The 25,837-nt window shown below is 30.6% G+C and overlaps 2 protein-coding genes and 1 long non-coding RNA gene across 11 annotated transcripts in view; 2 read left to right on the forward strand and 1 right to left on the reverse strand.

The window, feature by feature from the left end:
- The window catches only part of LOC121127300 (palmitoyltransferase ZDHHC6), a 52,475-nt gene that overhangs the window by 8,495 nt on the left and 18,143 nt on the right, over positions 1-25,837 (reverse strand). For 2 of the 9 annotated variants that reach the window (XR_011782385.1, XR_011782386.1), the window contains exon 7: positions 21,837-21,941. The gene's annotated coding sequence lies outside the window, so the exon portion shown is untranslated. Of the gene's footprint in view, positions 1-17,058; positions 17,384-17,437; positions 17,609-17,675; positions 21,942-25,837 lie in introns of those variants that run through there. The other 7 variants (XR_005867748.2, XR_005867752.2, XR_005867747.2 and 4 more) reach the window with 7 other exon arrangements.
- LOC139906673 (uncharacterized) lies at positions 1,746-11,324 on the forward strand. Its single transcript, XR_011782395.1, has 2 exons — positions 1,746-10,507; positions 10,577-11,324. It is a non-coding gene; the product is annotated as an uncharacterized lncRNA (long non-coding RNA).
- LOC121127299 (tyrosine kinase receptor Cad96Ca) lies at positions 22,285-24,712 on the forward strand. The gene is made up of 2 exons (XM_040722626.2): positions 22,285-22,416; positions 22,468-24,712. The coding sequence occupies exons 1-2, from the start codon at positions 22,362-22,364 to the stop codon at positions 24,141-24,143; spliced, it is 1,731 nt and encodes a 576-aa protein (XP_040578560.1). The 5' UTR covers positions 22,285-22,361; the 3' UTR covers positions 24,144-24,712.

Consider the following 25,837-nt stretch of genomic DNA (forward strand, 5'->3'; position numbering starts at 1 on the left):
TTTCAAGGCTAAAGGTAAATCCTTCAAAATATTTATCTTCGGAAGATTCAAACATTTTTTACTTTTAAAAATCTCTATTTTAACTTTTAATTATTTACTCCAACAAACGCTAAGTAATTTATGGTTATTGTATATATAATTGATGATGAAGCAGAACGAAGGGGGAGATTCCTGTTAATCATGACCAAATCACGAATTAAAAGCATTATCTTAGCAGAGGGATTTTGAATTTCCGTCTCTTTTTTAAAACTTTCTTTTCGTTACTATGAGCCCAAAAGTGCCTATAAATTCAAACTTATTTTTGAATATGGATACAAAAAGGGACTTTAGCGGCAAATTGATAGTAACAGTGCTATTTGAACCACTAGAGGCAAGGTTAATAGAATACAAGGTTATACCACAACGCATGTACAACTGATATTTGATAAGAGAGCGCACGAATCTTTTAAATTTGAGCATCGTTTTAGGTAACTCAAGCTCTAAGATGACAATCTCATTAATTTGACGTTTCATAAGGTGTATTATTTTCATTCTTTTCAAAATGAGCATTTCCATCATCAAAAATATCACCAGCTCCCTTGAAGGACAGGTTACAGAGCTACAGACTAAAGAATTATCCGATTACTTGGGTACATTATTTTTATAATCTGACATAATTAACTTATAATTAAAATGTAAAATAATTTACTCAATATAACATTATAAAGACTGGAATATCAATATGAATATCGATAAAGATAAAACAAGTTTAAAGTTCTAAATAAATAAATGATTTCATAGGAAAATCAACATCTTACGAAAAAATATGAAAAATCTTTTCGAGCAATTTTTAATAACCAAATAAAAGATTTAAATGTGTTCGTGCTAATTGGGGATTGAAATATTGATCTCCATAAATTTGATTCACACTATCCAAATCTTACTACTCTACAAAGTTCAATCTTGTTGACTTGACAAAAAAAAAAAGTCAATCCGGAAGAAAGTATTTCTTGGAGGAGAGGGAATCAGTCTGCCAGAATTGACTTGGCTTTGATTTCTCCTACCTTAACTCATATGGTAAAAAAAAACATTTTATAAACCTGAATCTTCCACTAATCATAAATTGAATTGCATGGAATTACACAAACCTTATAAAGCTTCTCAATTAATGATACCAAAATAGTTGATAGAAGACGATAAATACAAACGAAATTAAAAAAAAGAATTGGTAGGAAGTTTTAATGACTCTTTTTGTTGTGTCTTGACGAGGTTGAGGAGACACAAACTATTTAATGGTGGAGAGATCCAGGACGACCGAGAGAAGTGAGGAGAAGGAAAGGCGTGGAGGAATAATACAACGGTTATTTATAAGAACATCTGTATTCTTATTAATAAAATATCCTACTCTGATAAATATATAAAATATAAGGCTATTTATACTTAAAACGAGGTAAAAGAATGTACTTTACATATATACATATATAGAAGAAAATAAGAGAAGAGAACAAGGGGGCAGGAAATACGAATACATACACTTTTTCATCCAATCAAGCGACTCAAAGGCTCATGAAAATAATTCATTCAACGACTTAAGGGTTTTTTTTTTTGGGGGAAATAGAAAGGAAATAATGTTATACACCAGTTAAGTGGTTAATGTTCTCAATAATGGATTAATTTTTGCATGCACGTATTTTGCAAATTCTCTGAATTTTTTTAGAACTGCAGAAATCGCTGATGCCAAAATGAAACAAACAGTTGAGTTAGAAGTGTCTGCATGTGGAAAGTTTCAGAATTTTTTAAGAAAGACAGATTTTCTGCCCCCGGTATAAAAAAAAGTTATTCATGAAGAAAACGTTATAAATAAACCGGTAAATATGTTAGACTACTTTCATTTCCACTTCGAAAACATTGTTGGTACAAAACGAGGCCACTTTCTGAAAAAAGAAGTAATTTTTACTGTTCAAGGGAAATATATATTCTCCAAAGATATTATATCTAACTTTATACGAAAGTATTATAAGGATGATAAAGTCCGTGGTCCAGATGGAGTGTCGGGTAAAGTCTATTCCCATTTAATAATGAAGTCGCTCTGTATCTTTTAAAAATTGGAAAATATGGAAAAGTTTGGACGATTACCCAAATCACAAACAAAAGGAAGAATTGCATTGGTTCCGAAAAAAAGAGATGGGATAAACTATATCCATTGGAGACCAATTACTGTTCTCAATTATTCATATATGATTCTTTCTGGAGTATTGGCTAAACAGATGCAACTAATTCTCAATAAAAAAACTGGATAGAACAAAAAATATTCCTAAAGATAGGAAATTAGATTAGGAAAATATCCGATGTTTCACAGAATATTCAAGCTGCAATTGACACAGTCGAAAGTAGGAAGAAGTTTGGAACAATAGTAGCAATAGACTTCTGCAAAGCTTTCGATTCTATTTTTACATAGGCAAATTCTTAGATCTGTAAAAAAGAGTCTTCCGAAACGTTTTTTTAACCCGTATGTGCATTGCTTTATAACGGCACTTCAACAATCTCATTGGATGGACTAGAACGCCAGCTAATCATCCTAGAAAAGAGCTGCCGTCAGGGATGCCCCTCGGCGTTCTTTTCTTAGCTGCAATCGACGAACTCCTTTAAGGCTTTGGGATTACCTTTAAGGGATTGCAGCATATTATTGATTTGTATGCAAAGGATGTAACTTTAACCGTAGAGGAGAATTCTGAGTCTCAGTTAATTGCCATAATAAAAGTCTTAATGAATTATTTTTGGAAGTTTCAAGAAAAAAACAGGATTGCCTATGAATAAAAGTAAGATCTCTATTTTACCTTTAGGCTCCTGGAATTCTGAAGAAAATCTTAAAGTCGGATGTAGTAAAGTTAGAAAAATGGTGGAAATTTTGTGTATAAAATGAAATGGCAGTGGTATTCCAGAAAATAACTGGAACAAAATAATTTCTTTTTGGAGAAAGTTCAACCTTCTAAAAAGACTTGACCTTTATAACAATTTAGTAATGCCTTAAATTTTATATAAGGCTACAGCAAGTCTGCAACTAGATAAAAAAAAAATCTATTCAAGAAGAAGACAATGGCTTAATGGTTTGTTTTATAAGAATTATATCGAAGCATGAAAAGATATAAATCCCATGTAGGTGGTGGAGTAGCACAACTACCTCGTATTGTCCCGAAAAATTATTCCAAAATACCAAGAAAATCAGCAGTAGAATGGAGAAGATGTATAACGAACTGAGAACTGTACATTTGGCTTATGCTGGGAACTAATCTGACCAACAAAATTACATTTTTGATCTCTCCAGTTTGGGGCTCAGCTCAGGGAATAATTTTGATGCTCACCCCTGTTTACACATTTTACACGAAAGTGTAGGTATTAATTTTTTATGTAGGAATTGTTTCCTAAAATATATACTAGGTGAGAATGAAGTTTAGGGACTAAAAAAGGGATGTCAACCATAAGTTTGGTCAGATATTTATTCGAAAATCTATTTTGTTGATAAAATGTGGATGGAACTAAAAGAAAGAATTAGTGTTATCTCCAAAAAAAAATGGAAAGTTTTTAAGCCAAATAAATGCAATTTTTGGATTTTTCGTATAATTTCGATTACTTGGTATAAATTTCAGGTCTATTGCACCTCCAGAATAGATTTTATAACCAAACAGATCATTTTAATTCTTGCAATTTTTTACAGGATTATCGAACGGCTGATTTAAAAAAAAATGTGATATCTCGGGAACAGCTAGTAGTTAGTGCTCAAATTTTCATGATCATCTTATTTTCATGAAATCTAACTCTGCTGCGATTTTGAAGAAAATCGAAGAGGTACGGCGATAAAATTATTTTTTTCTAGATTATTTGATGTGTACCCCTGAATATGTTAAACAACCCATTTTTAATTACTATTGATATTTTAGAAGACTTTAAAATATACTAATCAATTATTCAATTAATGATTTCACTGTTGCCATGAAATAGCTATTCACTTACATATTTTATGGTCTGAGCAATTGTTTCAATTTAACTTAGATAATATGATTGCTGTATTAATAAACAATTCTTTTATTTATGAAAATATAATTGTAGTTTACTATATTTGCTAATACATTTGTTAACTTAAAAATGGGTATAAGTAATTCATGAATTCCTAAATACTTTATATAAGAATGTACCTTTTACATAGTTAGTGAATAAAAAAACTAATTCTAAATATGGTTTTAATCTTTAATGAATCATGATGTGTACCTCATAAGTTTATTATAAATAAATTTTCATTTCTTGATACATCCTAATTATAGAACAGTTATATATTTAGTAAATTAATTTCTACTTGCATTATTAGATTTACTTTTTGTAGTCTAATTAAATACATGAATGCAACATGAAATATAATTTTTTAGATCATTTAACTATCTTAATAGTAAATCCCCAAGGTATAATAATTCCAAGTTCCATTTCATTATCATAATATTCTTGAAGTGACTATCCGTCTGACGGGACCTTTTTGTTTATGTCCAATATTGTACTGAAAACACTCTCAGAATCATAGTTAAGGATAGGAGTGTTTTTGTAATTAAATCAATTTACTATCGTAAATGATGGTTTCAGGTCTTTTGCATCTGAAATCGGAGCCAATAACGTTGTTGATACTTTTTACACCAGCACTTGTAATCGTTTTATTATCAGGTTTCGTAACATCTTCCATATTAATGAGATAAGGACGACTCAAAAGTAACCATTTAAAGGACTAACCAACACTGCAGTCATGGATCATTGTCGAGTGTCTGTAGTTTTGTCCAATGTAAGAAGTATACCTATCCTCTTAAATTTTTTCTCTATCTTGGATAGCACTTTTGTACTTTGAGACTCCATTGGCTTGGAAGAAGATTATTACTGGAGTAGTTCCCTCCCTAAAGTCTGTCCCTTTTTCTACTTAAATCAGAAGCAAGGTAGACCTCATCAGACAAAGATTTCTTTGGAACTTCAAAAGACTATATATATCCGAAACTAGGCTCTAAACGTCTATCCATAAATGGGGATTGGGATTACAAATGTCGAATCTTTCTGGAAAACTTTAAATTTCTCATGGCTAAGAAGACTAAGAGGAAGTGAAGAACTCTGTGCAAAGAAAATAAATTACTAATTTTTGGAGATCACGGGAAAAAATTCGAAGAAAGAATATTCATGGGTCCGGGAGAGTTATTCTGTAAAATCATAAATGTTAATATATTCTGGCATGACTTTGTCATGGAATTCTGTAATGAAAAAGTTACTTCAGCTTCTAAGTCAAGATGAACCTCCAAACTGTAACATAAGGATCAACAGTAGAGGAAAATTATTCTATCACAGAGGAACGACTTTTAGAGGTCAACTATTGCAATCAATAACAGAATATTGTCCTCAGACGTTTTTGCTTGTCTCAAGATTAGCGATGAGGAAGCTGGAAATACCAAATGAACATGGTCTGTTCACTCCATTTTACAAAGGCCTTGAGTCTCTTACCTGCAAATCAATTTAGAACGAAATTTATCGAGTTTTAAGTCTGACCTCTCAAAGAGGATAGTAAAAAGAAGAATCCAACTCCAACGTTGGATTCTTCTTTTGATTTAAGTAGAAAAAGGGACAGACCTGAGCGAGTGAACTACTCTAGTAATGATTTTCTTATTCCACACTTTAATTTTGACAATAAAATTTAAACTATACTTTTGATAGTGGGTTGAAGAAACTTCAAGAGATCCCAGAATATTTTATCGTTTTGTAGAATGCTCTCCTCCTCTGATTAAGATATCTGAATGCAAAGTAAACTTGCTGAGGATTGAAACGAAAAGGGGAGGGCCCACCCAAGAGGAAAAAATTTATGGCCTTAATGACATGGCTCTTCCGTTCAGAATTGGATTCAAATCCATTTCAAAATTGCAAAATATGATTGCAAGGTCGAATTATGAAAACATTGAACTTCACAAAAATATAGACTACGCTGCTTTTAATGAATTACACTTTTTATCATATGTGTTGTGATTATTTTTTTTAATTAGATATTTATTTAGTAATTTGTCAGATACTATTTATTATTATTATTATTATGTTTTATAGGTGAGGTTGTTTGTTTTGTTTGTTTTTTTCTTGCCTCCCTTTTTTCGTTTTCTTTTTAAGATTGTTTTATTTCTAATATAAAGTATTGTATTTGTTATCTTAAACCCGAATCTGATGACAGGTTTATTCTTTTCCCTGCAGCACCCCTGCTTGTGGTGGTTGTTGGAGAAAAAAAAATAACACTAGTGGTAGATTTACTTAAAACCTGATGATTTGCATCAGGATTGGTGTCCTCTTTATGGTTTCCTCCAGCTTTTTCTGGGTTCATGGACTATTTGTTATTAAAGGATATTAAAATCATTTGGAAGGCCCACAATGATAAAATTGGATTTGAAAAAAGAAGAAGTCAGAGTCAAGAAAAGTTATGGATAAGAAATAGAGAATTAATATGTAAAAAATGTTACTTCGAAGTTCATCAATGTGGAAGACCATGCCATGTTAAGGAAATGGAATGTCAAAAGTTAAGGAAATAATGTCATTATACGAAAGTAACCCGGTCCAAAAACATAAGTTCGTTATTACTCGTTAATTCAGTTCGTACATGTGAGCTAAATAGACTTCAAATTCATATATGCAAGTACGTAGAGAATACATTGCGAATAAAATTGTTATGTATGATAGTGGTACAATGGCTTCTATCGCAAGCTCATGAGTTTACAAAGACTAAAATTTGCCATCTAGGAGACCATGGCACCCATCTGCTTGTCTCAAGATTGTCGGAGTGAATGGTTCAAGATTGGAGGTTATAAATAGTATTGAACTAATATTTAGATGCAGAAGTCGTCAACATAAGGGGTCGTCTATTTTGTGAAGATTATTCACCAGAAAGACATGTTTATATCTCAGCATACGTGCATGGGAGTGAGAATTATAAGCCCATATTTCCCTTGACAATCAAATGAAGAATGGATTAGTGAATCGTTAGTTACTGCGAGTATTAAATGTAATATAACATCACCCTTGAGCCCATATTATCCTCATAGCGATGTTTTGGCAGAAACATTTGTGAAAAATATGAACAGTTACTCAATCAACTCCCATGAATTTCGTGACGGGATTTAATAATACCGTAATACACCTCGTCATTCTGGATATTCACCAAATCAAGCCGCCTATGGCCAAAATTTAAGATCCAACATTCTTACCCTCAATTATAATATAAAGAAACCGTTAGAAGAAATATAATAGCAGCAATTAACTCAAAAAGAAATCAAAAGAATATTATGATAGACACTCAAAGAATTTGTCCAAAACTCGAGGTCATTCCAACACAAGTGCTTTATAGGAAAATGATATCTCCTTAAGAATGATAACAGCTATGAAAGATAAAAGCAGCCACTTTAAAAAAAGTATCACTCTCATCATATCTTTTACAGCTCTTTTGATTCTTCATCACTCTATATGTATTCAAAGTTATGTTTAAAAAAAGTGAAACACTATTGGAAAACTCATGAATCAGAATGATAGGATGGATCACAGTCGTCTCGATAATGGAAAGATTTATTATTGAGTAACAAGAAGCTTTTACGCTTGTTTTGTGAATAAGAAGAGAAGAAAGGCAGTAGGAAGAATCTGTAAATATTGGTAGTAAAATTGAATTGAGAAAGAACCCAAAGAAACGGATCATGTTTCATATAAAGGGCATGCCTGCTCGAGAAAAAGAGATTGTTGTATATTGATATATTTTATACGTGTAGATAGACATAATTATTAGATGTACTTATATTATATCGATAAATTCTTAGATAAGGAAGGGAAGACTCTCGCATCCTTTCAAAACAAGTATGCCATGTAGGATTCATTTTCACTTCACAGAAAAAATTTGACTCTCTGCTTAAGTAAAAGTTCATCCAAGTGATGGAAAAACTCTATGTCGCCATTGGATCCCGTAGTGGCTTCAGGCTAATTAAGTCTGAGAAGAAGGACCCTCATCCTGCTAAAAGCTATTTCTATATTTTTCCAAAGGATGAGGAACGACGAAGTCTTTGCATCAATGCTTTCCTACAACAATAAAGAGCCTTCAAAATATTCTGCTATATTTCACCTGCATTTTTTATCTTCCGACTATAAAATTTAATCTGAAGATACGAACAAATATCGGGGTAAGGATATCTTCATAAAAATATTAAACAAGGATTTTATACAAATCCAGTTTCCAAAATGCGCTCTTATTTTTCCAAGCCAGCCAAAATAGTGAGCAGCAAAGCATATCTCTTTTCGACTCGGATCATAAAGAAAATATTATGAATAAAATTATTCGAAATGCATGGCTTGTTTATCCGATGGAGCTTATAACCACATTGATTACATTAATCAGGAATTGATCTTTCATAATCTTAAATTTTCTAATTCACATGGATTTTATATCAGATTTTGTGCCAAAGTTGATTTAACCTTATCAATTAGAATGTGGTAATTATTTTAGTATGTTAAAATTTACACTCATTTATAATAAAGTATATTGCAATTTTTCAGGTACATGAACAAGAAACTTTCATTTCAACTACTGAAACACATCATTAACAATAATCCTATTAATAAGCATGTTATTTTATTGAACATACTGGCTTATTTGAATTCCTTGTCTAATTCCAATTTTGTTTCTGAAAATTCATTTGAAAGCAATGATGAAGATGAAATAGAATCAGTTATTAAGGGTCTCCAAATCCTCAATCCTCATTTGGATAAACATAAAAAAAAACAATTTAGCTTCCTGACAGAACAATTATCTGTCCTTCTAAAAGATCCTTCTTAGACAAAAATAACCAACATCGATGTATGGAAATTTTTTTCAACTGTTTTATACAGAAAACTCTGCAATGAAGTACTCACTCTTCACAATATACGTCGAGTTTCAGAAGTGTCAACATAACATAATTTAGAAACAGGACTTTCGGAAACAATTGTTAAATATCTGAAGACTCGTTTGAACTCTTTTCAAAATCATAATGACAAAAACATTAGTATTGTGTTTAATGAAACGTACTGCACAACACGAGTCTAGTACTTCTCTGGTTCATTTTTTGAACTAGGAGAAGATGAAAAGATATCCAAGACAATATTTTCCGTTTTGATTAAGAGCCTTCATTCTACTTATAACGACATGATAGTGATGCATCCCGTATCCAAATAGAATTCTGAAACTGTAAAAAAAAACTGTTTTGATCAAGTTGCCTAACTCGTTTCTCAAATTGGATTCTAAGTTTTTACAACAATTTGTGATCCCCACAAAATAAATCAAAAAAAGTACTCCTCAGAGTTTTGTCATGCAAATCCTTGGCCCCATATTTTCAAACCTTACAGTCCAAAATCTATTTACTTTTCCACTCAGTTCATGACATGAAGAACTTTTTTTAACAATTTCTTGTCCAGAACTCATTTGGTATGCGTCAACGTCAGAGGCAAATTAATAGAAAGAAAGGTTTCACACATTGTAGATCTTTACAATCTTGAATTAGGGAACCCCCTTCAAATTACCCACAAACTGACTGACAGGGTATTGAAACCACGGCAAATACAAAAAATGAATGTGAAGCTTACAGATGGTTTGTTTTATGGGTCAACGATCGCTGCATTTAGACATTATGGGAAAAGAAATGGTAAAAAAGATTGGCTTGTCACGGCGAACTTATTGGAAGTATTTTAGACGCAATGGATAATTGTAAATACAAGATCCCCATGAATTGGAAGTTAGAAGAAATATGAATAAAAATAACTAATTACTAGGGACTGCTCTCAGCTTCACTTTTTAAAAGATTTCTTATCTTGACTTGATGAATGGTAAAGACTTGGAGACAAACATCAATTGGACTATATATGATGTCTCAAGAATTACTAGATGAGGTAGATATCAACTATGTTATTTTAGGACAGATAAATTCTGATCCCATTGAAGCTTGATTTGGCCTTCATAAAAGAAGATGCTAAACCAATATATATTTGAGTGTAAAGGTAGGTTCACTGAAGTGTTTACACACACATTTAGAACGCATATTTTCTACCTTTTTCTTATTATTATCTTTGAGTCCATCTTTACTCTAATATGCCTTCTATATTTTGAGGACCTTTTGACAAAAACTCTCCATATTTAAATAATTTCAAGTACTTTCTTCTCCTGCAAGGAAAAAAAAAAGAAAAACGTCAGGAAATTAGATAAAAGAGAAGATAGGGATTAAATTGGAACAGTTTCAACGGTTTAATGTTCAAATCAGTATGATTTACTCACAAGCTATTGTAATAACACTATTACTACCGTTACGTCATAGAAAAACAAATACATTACTGATTATTCCAGTCAATGTAAATTTAATTATGATTCTTCGTCGGAACTTTAAAGGAAGCTTTTCGTCACTCTTTGTTACATCCATCCAGCGAGTACTATAACATGGGGAGTTCCCTAATTTTCTGGAAACACGTAGGTTGACATTCAAAGTCCTCTTTAATACTTCTGTGTGGCTAAACACAATTCTTTTGATTTTAACAGATTATGGTCATGGGTAGTGATTTGATTAATTATTCAACCAAACGACATCATATTTGTTAATCTCATTTTTTAAAACATCGTTTAATTTTTTTATTGCATCATTATTTTCATCCATACAAATAATATACTGTTTGACTGAGTTGAAGTGCTTGGCATAGTATTCCACTGCTTTAAGCCAAGATTTCTAATGCGTGAAGATGAGTACTAGTGGAAGGGGAACTTGGAATAAAGCAGTATATTTACGTTTTCTATCACCTGAATTAAAAATAGTTTCTTCACTTCAGAGATGAGAGTGCTTGTATTTTCGTTATAATCAGGACAGGGTGTTGCTATTCTCTTCAGACCATAAGCTAGACAAGTGACATGCAACATCATTGGAAAATGTTCTTTAAGGTTTTAGGCTGCTTTAATACTACAAAGCCACAAGCTACAAAGAGTTATTGAATAGACTAATGGGATGTTAAATCAATTTAAAAATGTATTTCCTATATTGCCATCTTGCAAGCTTTCCAGATAATAAGGCTGATGTAAGTGATGAACAAGCGGATCGGTTCTATCATTAATTAATGGTAATGGAAAAATGCTCTGGTGGAAAATGGGATGTGCATATGCTAGCAGAATATTACTGGAGCATAAAAAAAGATTGTAGTGAGGTTGAACATACAAAAAAATTTTATAAAATAAAATTTTTACCTTAAGTTATGAAATAAAAATGTTTATTAAAATATATCTAGTTTTTTCGAAATTATATTTAGTGTTGTTATTAGGGTATCTGAGATATCCATGTCTTCATATTATAAATTTTTCTATATTTGATTATCCATCTCAAGGGATGATCTTAGTCTTATTCAGAACTCTTTATTCTATGAGGGACAAAGGGATGAAAATTCTTCCGAGAAAACTACAAGGCTTCATAAGAGAGTAAAGTGGACTCCTTAATTAGGAAAGTGGATTCCAGGATAGAAACAATGAAGAGATCCATTCATGATGAGTAGAGAATTTTAAAATTCAAAATATACCTAATTATTTCTTACTTTATTTGAATTTTGTGCGTAGCGTAGTATTATGTTGTTATATTTCATATTATTTATTACGGGTATGACGTCATTTGTGGAAATTGAATTCGTAAACAATATAAGTAAGGTTGATAATTATGGTAAGGATACAAAAGTATACGAGGAGAAGGGAAAAATACTTATGGTATGATCCATTGACTAAAATAGTAAACATCCTCTATCAAGAACGTTATCAATTCCCACCTTTATAATTCAATATTAATATAATATTATATACTGATAGTACATAGAAAACTGAATAAAATGCCTAAAATAACGGTTCCTGTCTGGATTTCTGGAAATGGAGGCCCAGGAATTTGGAAATACTTACCGGACGAGAAACTTGTCAGATTTGTCCATATAAATGTGCCTTTAGTTTCCCGTCTAGAATTAAATAACACTCATTATCCTCATGTCATATCAAGAGTTTAGAGTCATCCACACCAAATTACGATCAAAGTTATCAGTAAAAAGTATAAAATATTTACTAATTTCTCAATGGAACTCCGAATTGTTCCATCTAACAGTAAGTATTGATTTTTTTTTAAATCTAACCATAAAATATAATTCGATTTTATCTAAAAATATCAAGAATTATGATTCCCCACTCATTAAATGGCAATAACAACTGCTTCAATGGTTGCAACAACGGGGGTAGTAGTTGTGGATGGTTCGCAACTAGTTTGTCGGACACTAGTTTCTTCACTTAAAAACTTGCGTATGATAATTAAGTTTTCCTATATTACATAGTCAATAAATATAACTTTTTTATCACTTAAGGATCAGCCGTTGTTTTAAACTCCAAGAAATTGTGTTCAGAAAACTCATAAAAGGCAAAAACAACTGCTTAAATGGTCACAACAACGGGGGTAGTTGCATTGGGTGTAGTATTATAATTAGTAATTGTCTGTATCCTTCATGATAATAGTATGTTGCTATACAAGCATTCATAATCGGGGAAAAATCTTTTTTTGTGCCTGTAATAAGAAGTAATATCGCCGGACATTACTACATAATTAGCTTTTGCTCTAAATCTTTACGATGGATTTAATTCTAACATTTCTTTTATTAGTATATTTATTGTCTAATTTTATGATTTTGACATTTACTTTATAATTTATAATTATTTAGATCTCATCGGTAGAGATATATCTATCCTGTGCACAATTGTATATAGCAACTTCCACGTGAAGAAAAAGGGGTGATTATCTTTTTTGATTAAACTTCAAGTCTGGCTTGTATTTGGCAAACTAAAGCTATAACATATTTAACAGCATTCCGTTGTCAGAACAAGAAAACATTATTTGGATCAATGTATTATTTCAATATTCTGTATTTATAATTTATTGTTATTATTAGTTATATGATTCTAATTGTTTAATTTTGTATATTTAATATAAATGGATGAAATAAAGAGTGACAAAACTTCATCAACGAGTCTTAAGTTAATTAATATGAAGATATTATTGAATGGTGGACCATTTGCAAACGACATATGCCTACTCTTGCTAGTGTACGATTGAAAGATCTCATTGTTCAGGGGACATCTGTACCATCACAACTACTTTTTTTTTGACCGCTGAACAGGTTCTGACAGAGAGGAGAAATCGACTAACGGACTCCATGCCGAGCAATTAATTCAACTTAATGCTAATCTGCATTAATCCCTCTTAGATTTAGTTAAAAAATTCTATAAATAAATATACTGATATATTTTTTATTTTGAAGTTAAACATACTTTTGAACTGTACATTAATTATTTTATAAGGTTTATTTATTAAGATTATTTTTAATTCCTGTAAAATTTATCTTCTTTGAAATAGTAGATCTTAAAACGCGATTGATTAAGAATATAGCCACGAAAAATAAATTCCTAAATAAAATATTCACATAAAAAATGTACTAATTATGTACATATAATTTTTTATAAATCTAATTTTGCGTTTTAAGGAGGAAAGTGTAAATAAGAGATATTAGCTGTCGAAAAAATTTCTTTTTTCTACATATTTTCATATGCATTAATATTAATAAGCATCAACAGTACCACTAAAAACATATATCTTTATAAGTTATAACCAGACCATAGAAACTCTTGAATTACGCCTATGACAACGATTTAAATAAGTTAAACTAATTTTGAAGTTAATCTTTGTAAATAGATTACGAAAACCATTTTTAAATTACAGGTTTCAATAATTCTTAAAAATAGATGATTTTTTTGTCTGACATGTATTTTAGAGACTAAAAGTAATAGGGATAGTAACGAGTATTCTGGCGAGTAACGAGTATTTAGGCGAGTAATGAGTGTTCAAGGGAGTAACGAGTAAAGCTCGTCATTCCTTGAGGTTTTTTTTTAGAAATTCGAAAATACTAATGGAGCAAAATTCAGTTCACGTTTCGGAGGATTTTTCAAGTGAATGAGTATAAAGTTTATTCATGTATTACTCCTTGACTCGTAGTGACGAATGATTAACATAAGGAGAGTTCGAAAGAATATTTACTGGCAATGATACATTGTATACTTTTTGAGATTTTGTGTCAATCATAATTAAATGAAGCAATAAAATATTACTCACGAAAAATTGAATTATGATGTGTATGCCTGAATAATGGGCAATTTTAAAACATACTTAAACCATTTGCAATTATTTAATATTTTGCTAGACCAGTTTTACTTATAAGGAGCTCAATAAATATTCAATACTTTTCTATTGTTTCTCATATTAAGATCTTTACTTACAATTATGTAGTCAAAATGATTTTTATTAGTTCATATTTGATTGCTTAAGAAATTATGACTGTTGAATATCCAATAGGAACGGGCAATAAGTAAAAAATTTTTAAAATAAATTGCTGCTACAACCCACCCCCTATAATATAATAAGAAAAACTCGCAAATGTCGTTTTTCATGAAGGCCAATACTCAAAGTAATAGTCATATAATATTTTAAATTTGCAAAGTATAGTTTTAAGGTCAGATGTCACAGAAAAAGTCAACTTCTTCTTATTTTTTATTTTAACGTATGTACTAGGGTGTCTATTTTTTTGGATTACCTGTTAATTAGATTTCTTGTTCTATTTTGATGAAAAATTAATGTTTGTAAGGTTTCAATGAGCGTTTTTTTAAAACTCTATAGCCCCCTCTCGAGAGAGGTGCTTCTGTTATTGTTTTTTATTATTATTTATTGCTAGAGGCATTAATACAAGTCTAGCTTCGAAACAACGCAAACATACCACCACCAAAGAGAAGGATAGAAGAGGGATAATTAGACAGAGAGAGAGAAAGATGAGCCAAACCAAGGACTCCTATAAGCAGGACCGGACACGCTGAAACATGAATTCAAATACGCGTGCACCATGGTTCTATTGAAAAAAAAAACAATGCAACATGTCTGGTAAGATAATAACTAATAACAGTACCATCATTTTCATTAAGGATGTTTTCAAGGTTTATACCCTCCACACTGTCCTTGTCTTCATCTTATGACTTCAGTTCATACTCTTTTTGACACTAAGCTCCTCAAGAAGGGCTTGAGAGTTGTTTTTTTGAGATTCCTGTTATTGTTGCAAAGAATCAGAACACCCTTCTGAAATTGGAGGCGTTATCTATGACCATTCCAACAGTCTTCCACTGAATGGGCAATGCTTTTAGGACCTTTTGAATAGTCTCAGTAGTTGAAGTATGAGTGTGAGATCCTCAGATTCTGGGGAGGCCAAACTAAAGCTCTTTCTTTCCAGAGAAGGATCGAGGATATGAGCGGCCATTCCTAAATAGCTTTTGTGTCCATTGCTCCAGATGTCACAAGTAGTGGATACATGGTCCACTTGATCAAGCTGATCCTTAATGGATGCGTTCAGTTTTTTAAACTGTTTCTTAAATTTACTTATAGGTACTCTGCAACTCTTTACTTCTTTATTTATTTATGTTCAACCATTTGAAAGGCCTGTCCAGTTTGCACCACAAATCTCACGATTCCATTATCTACCTTATTTTTGTAGACCCACGACGCATTACTGACAACACCACCATTTTTGAAGTATCCATGAACAGAGGGTTGATGGGAATTGTTGATTGAGCTTTTTAAAGTCCTGCCTCGCTTGTTGATATTTCGTTCCAGGAGTTTGTGAAAGTCCAATTTGGACTAGGAGTGTTTTTGATTTATATGACAAATAAGGTTGGCTCTCAAGCTCCTATGAGTTTGAATTTTATTACTTTGTTTGCATAGAAGACAACGATATTTCAAATTGGAAGGGTCTCCCTTATTGTTCGGCCCTTTAATTAGCGATATAAATTCAAAATAATCATTGAGATAAAGGCATAGAGGGATCATTGCTACTATCCAAGTTGGCATTTTGCTGAAGATATCATTTGCCGACATCAGAAGATAAATAAATAGAATAAACAAAGTAATAAAAATTTGCTGAAGTTATTCTTAGTGGGATATGAATTCATGACGATTGGAAGAAGCTCATATTTATACACTGAAATGGACCAAAAAAAGGCGTATTAGCATATCTGTACTTTGGGATCATATGTACAAAAAGATTAATGTTTGCGTAGTGCCTCTAAACTTAGTTGTAGTTAAAAAAATCATGACCATCATGTTATCAGGCTTGCTATAATTTTTATATTTGATGTACCATACCGACTGCTGGGCAAAACAAACAGATTTTAACGTCATAGAGAATAACAAAGGTAAATTGATAGTATATAATAATAGGAATGGTATGATTAACAGTAACAGTATATTATACTCTTTGACGAATGTCTAAGCCAAAAAATAATTTAGGTATAACTACTATTAGCTATTTCAACATATTGTCGTTTAAAATATAAATTGAAAAGAAGTGAGGTGTCATATTCCCTATGGGCTTGGTGGTGCAGTGGACCCTGTACTATAAATTGTATCTCGATTCATCGTGAATATAAATTCTTGATAAAAATGTAGGAAAAAAACACAAAAATACAATGATATTTGATTAAATGAGTATTTATAAGGAAAAATTTATTTTCTGGTAGGGTTATGGGAGCTTGGCTGGAAATTAAAATTAATATTTCTATAGTACTAAAAATATACTTTTGCATCCAAAAAGTAGGGTTGAAATTGAATTTGATTTTACCAGTCACCTATTTGAATCCACATCATCACTTTCCTGATCATTTCTCTAAATTATTAATCTGTACGAATAGTTTGGAAATTAAATGTAACTACAAATGATCTCAAATCTTTGATATTGAAATAATATTCAAACAAGTAATCGAATAAACTTAAATTATCCAAATTTTAAATTAGCCAGAACCCATATTTATAAAATAAATAATTGCAATTATACTCTTAACTGAATAAAAACAATTTTACGCTAAATAAATAAATTTCAATAATATAAAAAAACATTTCAAAGGACCTAAATATTATCACTCTATGATTAAAAATTAAGGAAATTTATAATTATGTGTCAATAGCGTCTAATTACAAAATGATAGGAAATTTACAACAAAACATTAAAACATCAATATTTCCTTCCATTGCAGAAAAGATAAGAGGGCACCGATTAACTTAGTAATTATATTTTTAAGAAATGTGTTGAAATAAATTCTATATAGATTTTATCGTTGCCTTCACTTAAGTCCTAGATGTAATTATTCCAATAGAAATGATTTTGTATTTCGTGAAATCCAATCCTTATTCAAAACGATAAAAACTCTTCACTTTCTTCATTAATCGTTCCTTAGTCACTAAGGAAAGCTATTCTGAGATTTGCACTTCTTTTACATTAGCATCTAAGTAAAGATTATGATACTCACTCGAAACCCATCTTGGAACTTTTTCCGAAGAAATAGGAAAACTGAGACTAGGAGACGATTAGAGGAATTCTTCTTGCCAAACGAACGTTTCTCATAAATACATGAGAAAGATTAACAAATATGATGTCGTTTGGTCGAATCATTAATCAAATCACTAGCCATTACCATAATCTGATAAAATCAAAAGAGTTTTTTAGCCTCGTAGAAATATTAAAGAGTATTATTGATGTCAACCTACGTGTTTCCAGAAAATGTGTGAACTTTCCATGTATATAATGCTCGCTGACTGGATGTAACGAAGAGCGACGAAAAGCTACCTTTAACTCCTGGCGAAGAATCATAATTAAACTTCTATTGATCGGAGTAATCAGTAATGTATTGTTTTCTATGACGTAACAGTAGTATTAGCCTTATAACGATATGTTTCGAATATGAGAAAATCACACTGATTCAAAAATTAAAATGATGAAACCGTTTCAATTTTATACCTTTTTCTCTTTCATCTAATTTCCTTATGTTTTTTTTTCTTGAAGGAGAAGAAATCATTATGAAATATTTGGATTTACAAGAAAAAAATTATACTTGATTGTTTTGAAAAGGAGAGGTTTTGTCAAGAGGTCTTCAAAAAAAATAAGAGCTATTGCAATAAAAATGGACCGAAGGATAATAATAATGAAAAAGAAGATTAAATACGTACTAAATTGTAAGTATGCACTTCAGTCAACGCACCTTAAGGCAGTACTTAGATCCAGAAAAGTGCATAAGAATAAAAAATTAAAATAGATATTCCTCTAAAAACTATAAAAAATATTTTTTCCATTGATATTAAACAAAATGGACGCAAACATAGAAGCAATTTCCTTAAACATTGTTTCCCAATGAAAAGTATAAACTTCTTGCAATGTCTTAATAACTCAAAAGAAGCAGCTATTATTTATTTTTGTTCGGAATATGTATGTCACTCATTATGTAAAATAGTTTCTTGCAAATGATACCAAAACATGTTCACTTATAGCCAACGTGAATTTCTTGTAGATTTGTTCTCTTTTACCTCTGATGAGGAAAAAAACCAATATGGCAGATCAAATTAATAGAGGTGGACTTACCTGTCCATCAAATCTAGTATTTCTAACTTGTTGTTATGTTTTTCAAACTTCATCAAATTTCAAAGATTACCGCCAATATTCAATCAAATAACTTCATCCCAAAAATATCAACAAATATTTATTAAAGTATTTTAAATATTTTTTAACATGATCTTTATGCTTCAGGGATTGCCGAGGTAGAATGTGAGGCGAATGATACTTTTAACAAATATATTCTAAGTATAGCATGTAAAATTTTCAACTGTATGGTAAAAAATTACATCTCTGAGGAAACAATAAAATTTATGAGAACAATAAAATAATTAGATATCAATATAATAATAAAAAGAGACAAATAGAGTTAAAAAACTAAACAGCGAGTCAGTAAGATGACTTTATCATCAGAATATCTTCGATGCTTCAAATAATTTGTATTTTTTGTTATTGTTTAAACACAATAAATATTAATTTGTTGTTATAAAAAATGTATTTCGAATCTGAAGCAAAACATGTATTTATTTATTTGAGTAAAAACTACACCAAAGGTAGTCAACTCTCCATTGACCAGGACGAATAATTAAGTCGTTGAAAATAAGATGACTTACGATTAAATTTAAGTCCAAAATGAGTTTTTGTAGCACTAGGTCAACAATAAATTCTCTAGCACATAATTCAGGGAGAGTTATCGGAGTGTAGAGTCCAGAATAAGTTATTATAAACTCAAGCCCAAGAAGAGTTTGCATGGCGCCCAATTAATGAACTCTCGTAGCACAAAATTGAGGAACAGTTTTTGTTGAATCGAGTCTATAATGAGACATTATCATATCATTGGTTCTTGAAATCTGGGTCTGAAAAACAATAATCAACCATCCGATTGTGAGTATCCTACGCGATTCCCTCCTTAAGGTCTTTAAGGTAACCAAAAAAACAACACTTGATAATAAAGCAATTAAGGAGTGAGTGAGAAAAAGACAGCCTCAAACGATCTCTGCAACACTTTGAAATGCAAAATAAAGATCCAGAAACAATATGTGAGGTCATTATTTTATCCATATCTCACTCCTAAGCAGTTCTACCTGAGATACCCGGTCACCTTTGGAGTGTATTATATAGAGAAAAACACGCCTTGCAAAGACGGCAACAAAAATAAAACGCTCGCCCATATATTTCGTGACTGTGAATATTTAAAAGGAATATAGTTTATAATGGCTTAACAACTCACTCACTACCTATGGAGAGGGCCCACCCAAGAGGAAAAAATTTATGGCTTCAAAGACAGGGCTCAGAATTGGATACAAATCCATTGCAAAATTGAAAAACATGATTGCAAGGTCCAATTATGAAAACATTGAAGTTCACAAAAATATAGCCTACGCTGCTCTTAATGAATTTTGCTTTTTATCATGCGTGTTGTGATTTTATTTTTTAATTATATATTTATTTACTAATTTGTCAGATGCTATTTTTATTATTATTATTATGTATTATAGGTGAGGTTGTTGTTGTTTTTGTTTTTTCTCGCCTCACTTTTTTCGCTTTCTTTTTCAGATTGTTTTGTTTCAAAGAAAAAAAAATGTTTCTATAGTCAGGAAAAAAAACTTATTGGCGTTATATGTGTGATCTCTAACAACTTATTTAGATATATATATTTTGTCTGTAATCAACTTTTTAAGAAATATAACTTTCTATTCGAAATAAAAAATAAATAAATAATAATTCATTTATTACATGTACGCCATTCAGATTAACCATATTAGCATTTAAATTGACCCCAGATTTATATTGAAATATGACAGAACTACTTCTAATCTTATGACAAGCTACAATTCAGAATTAGCCTCTATATACAGTGTAACATCATCAACATAAAGATAGATCAAATGTATACACACAGTAAAGTTCATCCCAAATTATCAATATTTACGCATCAAGGTTAAAGCTAATTGTTTAACGTTTTGAATGGGCTCTAATATATTGTTGTATATTGATATATTGCATTCTTATAGATATACATTATCATTATGTGTGCCATTCACGATAATCTTATAAATCACCTCCTTCCAATTTCTAACTTGGAAGGAGGTGATATTGATCATGCTTGATGTTGTATGTATGCTATATTGGATCCTTAGTTAATATATTTTATAATAAAAAAAATATCTTATCTATTTCAATATTTCATTTTTATGAATAATAGTCATTTATTGAAGTAAGGAAAATTGAATATGACATTGTGTTGAATCAAGGTGACTATGTATAAGGTATGTCTATACCTTTCTACATTAAACAAAATACTGTTTAATGTACAAAGTTTTTAGTTAGAATCCCTACAAAAATATATATAACTATTTTTATAAGTAATGAAATTATCAAGTCCAATTTCATTCTTCAGCATTAATATTTGTTAAACTTCGAAAATCTTGAAGATGTTTTTTTTAAGCACATTGAACTTCCACTATTAATATGCCTACGAATTTAAACGAGTAAAATCTATAATGTATATTACTAAAATGAAATAAGTTAGGAAATATTATTGTTTTTTTTTAATTGATTATCTAAGTGATAACTATTCTGGGATGATTAGGAGTAAATTCGAGACAAGGCTCTGGCTACGAGTTAACATACTACGACACAAAAGAAAATTACTGGAGTGCTATAGCCTTTTGGAAAATTTGAGATGATTATAGTCTTTGATAAGTTGATGAAAGGGACTCCATACGACCTTGGCTGAAGATGAAATCCTGAGGAAGGAACAAATTGTAAATGAGATATTGAAGGCATTGATATAATGGCATACCACTTGATACAATCTATTCCTTTCTGGATTTAAAAGTGGAGATAAAGATTGAGAATCATAAGATTTGCCTTCCCATCTTGTGAGGAAAGTTTGAAAATGATTAGAGTCATAATTTGTTATACCATTTATCTTAAGAATATAAAATACGAATATTTTAACCATATTTTCCTGTAGAAAATTTGGTTCAAGCACACCCCTGTGAGTTTGACGGGATATCATTTATTTTTTCATTGTTCGTGCAGTTGAAAAAGATAAAAAATTATCCTTGTGAAGGTTGTTTTCTAAAAACGAAAGACTATCTAGTTATATAAATGACTTAATAGTGTAGATCTCAATAAAAAATGGTTTGTAGATTCCATTTTGTTTATATTTATAAGATTTGCCTACAGCTTCGAGGATAATTTTTTAAAGGCTAATCATTTTTCAACAGAAGTTAAAATTTTATTACCAAAATCCCCGATCATTTCAATAAATAACTATTAATAATTAGTTACACAATATAAAGCTGAGAATATACTTTAGAGAATTCAGGAGGCCGAGTGTGATGTCGAAGATGTTATTCTTGTCCACTTATAGCTACGACACTGCTTGTGATATTTGTAATTTACAATTGATATGTCAACTAAATAAAATAAAAAATAAAGAATCCGTTAAATATTAAATATGTTGATTTTTTAAAACTGGTATATTTCGCTTAAAAATAAACTAAATATAGATTTGAAACTTGAATTCAATCAAAATTTCTAAGAATTCACAACATACATTGTTTTAAGGTTTTTAAAAGCATTGAAAATGTAAAGTACACAAAATGTAAGTCTGACCTGAGGCTTATATCTATATAAAATTAATACCAAATATATCGTTGAAGTTAATTTTTTTTACAATTTTTGTACTGCTATATACAATATTTACGATATTTTTGTCAAGCCAGGTAATGACAGGTACTTTTTATCCATATTCTAAAAAAAGTATTTGTTTTTATAAGTGATAGTAAAATGAAAAGTTTAAAAAATGTGAAGAAAGAAACAAATATTTTCAACTTATGATGATAAATTATTTATTTTATATTTTGATAATTATTCATTGGTCTTACCATGGTGAGTATAAAATTTTAAATGATATATTGTAAAACTAAGTTATTTTTTTAGGTACTACAATTGCACAAATAACCCCTCCAATTATTTATGTTCATCCCAGACAATGGGAGGTACCTATTGATGAAAAAATTGGTACCAAAATAGCTTGGATCAATTTATCCGATAATAATTATGGATTCCCAATAAAATTATCCCTTTCTAAACCCAAATATTCTTTTGCAAAGTATTTAAAAGATGCATCTCCTTATTTTACTATAACTTTTTCTTCAAAAATAAATAAAGGGATAATTCAACTATCTCAAGATCTATCGAATACACTAAGACCTGGTGATCGTCTTAGTCTTGAAATCGTGGGTGAAAGTAATACAACAACTATAACATCACGTATAGAAGTATTTATTACAATTACACATTCAATAAGTTCTACATTTTCCCAAAATATATCAATTTATTCGGAAGACAATTCTAGTTATACGACTGAAATATCTCTTCCAAAAACAGTTCTTGAGAATGAGTCGGTGACTAAATATACAGTTGTATATATTATTTTACCATTAGTAATAGTTTTTATTATTTGCATCTCTATTTTGTTTTTTTATCGATCATACATTTTTAAATATATACCACCAAGAAGATCCACTCACCAATGTGGAATAAAATTAGGAGAAGAAGAAATTATTTCTTGTATGAACACAAATGAGAAAAATACGACATCAACTGATAAGTCTATATACAAAAAAACGTCTATAAATTCGACATTAACAGATTACACTATATTATTCGATAGCAAGGAAAAATGGGAAATTTCTAGGCATTCGATAAAAATACTACATATGCTGGGTGAAGGCTGTTTTGGACAGGTTTGGAAAGGAGAAATGATCGTAGAAGGAATTTCGTCAACAATAGCCGTAAAAACTTTCAAAGAATCAGCTAATGAAGTAGAAAAAAAAGATTTATTGAAAGAACTTAGCATTATGAAGATGCTGGGACATCACCCTAATATTATAACTCTTATTGGATGTTGTACTGAAAAAGATCCTATGTTTGTAGTGTTAGAATACGTTTCAGGTGGAACTTTACAAGAATATTTGAGAAAATCTAGATCCGACCATAATTATAACAATCTTCACGCAGAGAGTTCATGTATCAAATCAAAAGATTTAACTTCCTATGCCTATCAAGTAGCAAAAGCCATGGAGTATTTATCTTGTAAGAAAATCATTCATCGTGATTTAGCAGCAAGGAATGTTTTGATTGATTACACTTTACAAATTTGTAAAGTTGTTGACTTTGGATTTGCACGTGATATAATGAATCATAGTATTTATGAGCGCAAATCGGATGGACGGCTTCCCATTCGTTGGATGGCACCAGAATCCCTTCTTTATAATATTTACTCGACTAGATCGGACGTATGGTCATTTGGAATTCTTCTTTGGGAAATCGTGACACTAGGATCAACTCCATATCCTGGAAAATCTGCCTCTGACGTGATCAAATTTATTCGTGAAGGGCATCGGTTAGAAAAACCAGAACATTGTGGAAGGGAACTGTATAACTTAATGTATTATTGTTGGGTTAAGAAGCCAGATGATAGACCCTGTTTTAAAACATTAGTTAAAGATTTTGAGAAACTTTTACTTCAAGAAACAAGTTATATTGACTTACGCATTTTTCCTGAGCATGAATATTATAATGAATTAAGTCTATCCGGGGAAAAAGTTTAATAACAAAGTATTGGATAATTAACCCATAAAAGAATGATATACTTCAAATGAAAATCTGAATATATGTATATTTATGGGTCATAACATGACAAATTTCTACGAGGAAACGGATATGACTAACATACCAAATTTAAGTCAAATCCGTTTCCTATTGAAAATTTCTCAAGGAATGATCCATATAAATCCCCTCCAATTGTAAAATCGGATTTGCGTAGATTTTATGGTTGGAGGGGACCAGATTTTTTAACTGACGATTTGATTTGATTGTCTATTCCAATTTTCATTCCGGGTTATTAGAATAATAATTCCAATTTTACGGGGCTCATATTAATCTAGATGGAGGGAGCACTCTGAAGGCCGATAAATTCCCCCTCAATATTTCTGCCTCTGATATGTGTATATAATGCTATAATTTTTGTGTGTGTGTGTCGTAATGCCTTTCAATCTTACTGTAGCATCCATGGAAATATAATTTAGTTTCAAAATTTGAATAAAAGTAAATAAAAATATTACTATTTACATTGATTTCTATTGATATATTTAATAAAAATGATATCTATCCTAATAAAGATGAATAATGTTTTTTGGGCAGGCTCCAGATAGTAACTGTCCTTATGAAGGACTGTTGGATGTAAAAGAATTACCACTAAGGTGCCTTTATCCGATAAAAATCTCACAGGATCTCAATTTTTTAACACGAAGAGGCAGTTGGAATTTCTATCGAAAAATCAAAATTACTCCATTGAATCATTTTCTAGTGAAATCATTTTTTTTTAAATATGTGAAAAGGAGACAATCGGGTCTTTCTATTTCTAGCTATTTTTGTTACATAAGAAAAAAATCACAACTTTTAGATAGAAGTTTCAAAACTGGAAAAAAACAAAAAAAAACACATTGCTAAGAATCTTTAGTCTAAATTGAATTCATTTTTTTAATGTATAAACTGTAAGGATGAGTAAAAAATGAAAGTGTTAGGATTATAATTTTAACCAGCTGATCTGGGATTATTATTATTCTCATATTTTCAATCTTCTGACGCTATTGTTATATTAATATTATATATTTTCGTCGTGTTCTACATCTATTGACAATATCTCTGATATTCGAACTTCGTAACATAGAGACGTCGGATTTCGTGATGTGGAAGTAGAATATAGACGTAGAATTGACATTTACCTTGAAAATTGTTATTCCATTTCTCGAGGACCATTGAATATATTAGGATATAAAAATCCTTGTTTTAATTGCTTGGATTACAAATGTGTTTCTTATTAGATAGATCAATGTCTGGGAATGTATTCTATTTCTCTATTGAGTCATGGAGTCAATGTTGTTTGGACATTTTGGTCCCCTAGATAGGGAAGATCAAAATTCATTGGAAGACTGTCTGTCCCGAATTGGGTTTTAACGGACAGTGAAGCGATGTTTGCCATATTTGTTATCATAATTCACAAAAATTGGCCTCATCATTCAGAAAAACCAATTCGCTATTGAGAATGAAGGACTAGGAACATCAAATATTTGTATTTTTTTATGAGACTGAGCAGGTACATTTTTCTCTAATTTTTTCTCTCTTATATTATGAATCGTAGCGTATAGGTGGTGTTCTACGACTTGATGTGATAATTATGGGTAAGAAAGTTAGAATAGTATGAGAAGTTCTTTAAGTTTTAATAATTAATTTCCCTTACATA

This window comes from Lepeophtheirus salmonis, chromosome 12 (assembly GCF_016086655.4).
Source record: "Lepeophtheirus salmonis chromosome 12, UVic_Lsal_1.4, whole genome shotgun sequence".
Lineage (NCBI taxonomy): Eukaryota > Metazoa > Arthropoda > Copepoda > Siphonostomatoida > Caligidae > Lepeophtheirus > Lepeophtheirus salmonis.

Bases quoted from the DNA above. Each gene is read 5' to 3' on its own strand.
- LOC121127299 (XM_040722626.2), top strand. From the start codon at position 22,362: ATGATGATAAATTATTTATTTTATATTTTGATAATTATTCATTGGTCT. The intron at 22,417-22,467 runs GTGAGTATAAAA...TTATTTTTTTAG, and splicing joins TATTCATTGGTCTTACCATG to GTACTACAATTGCACAAATA.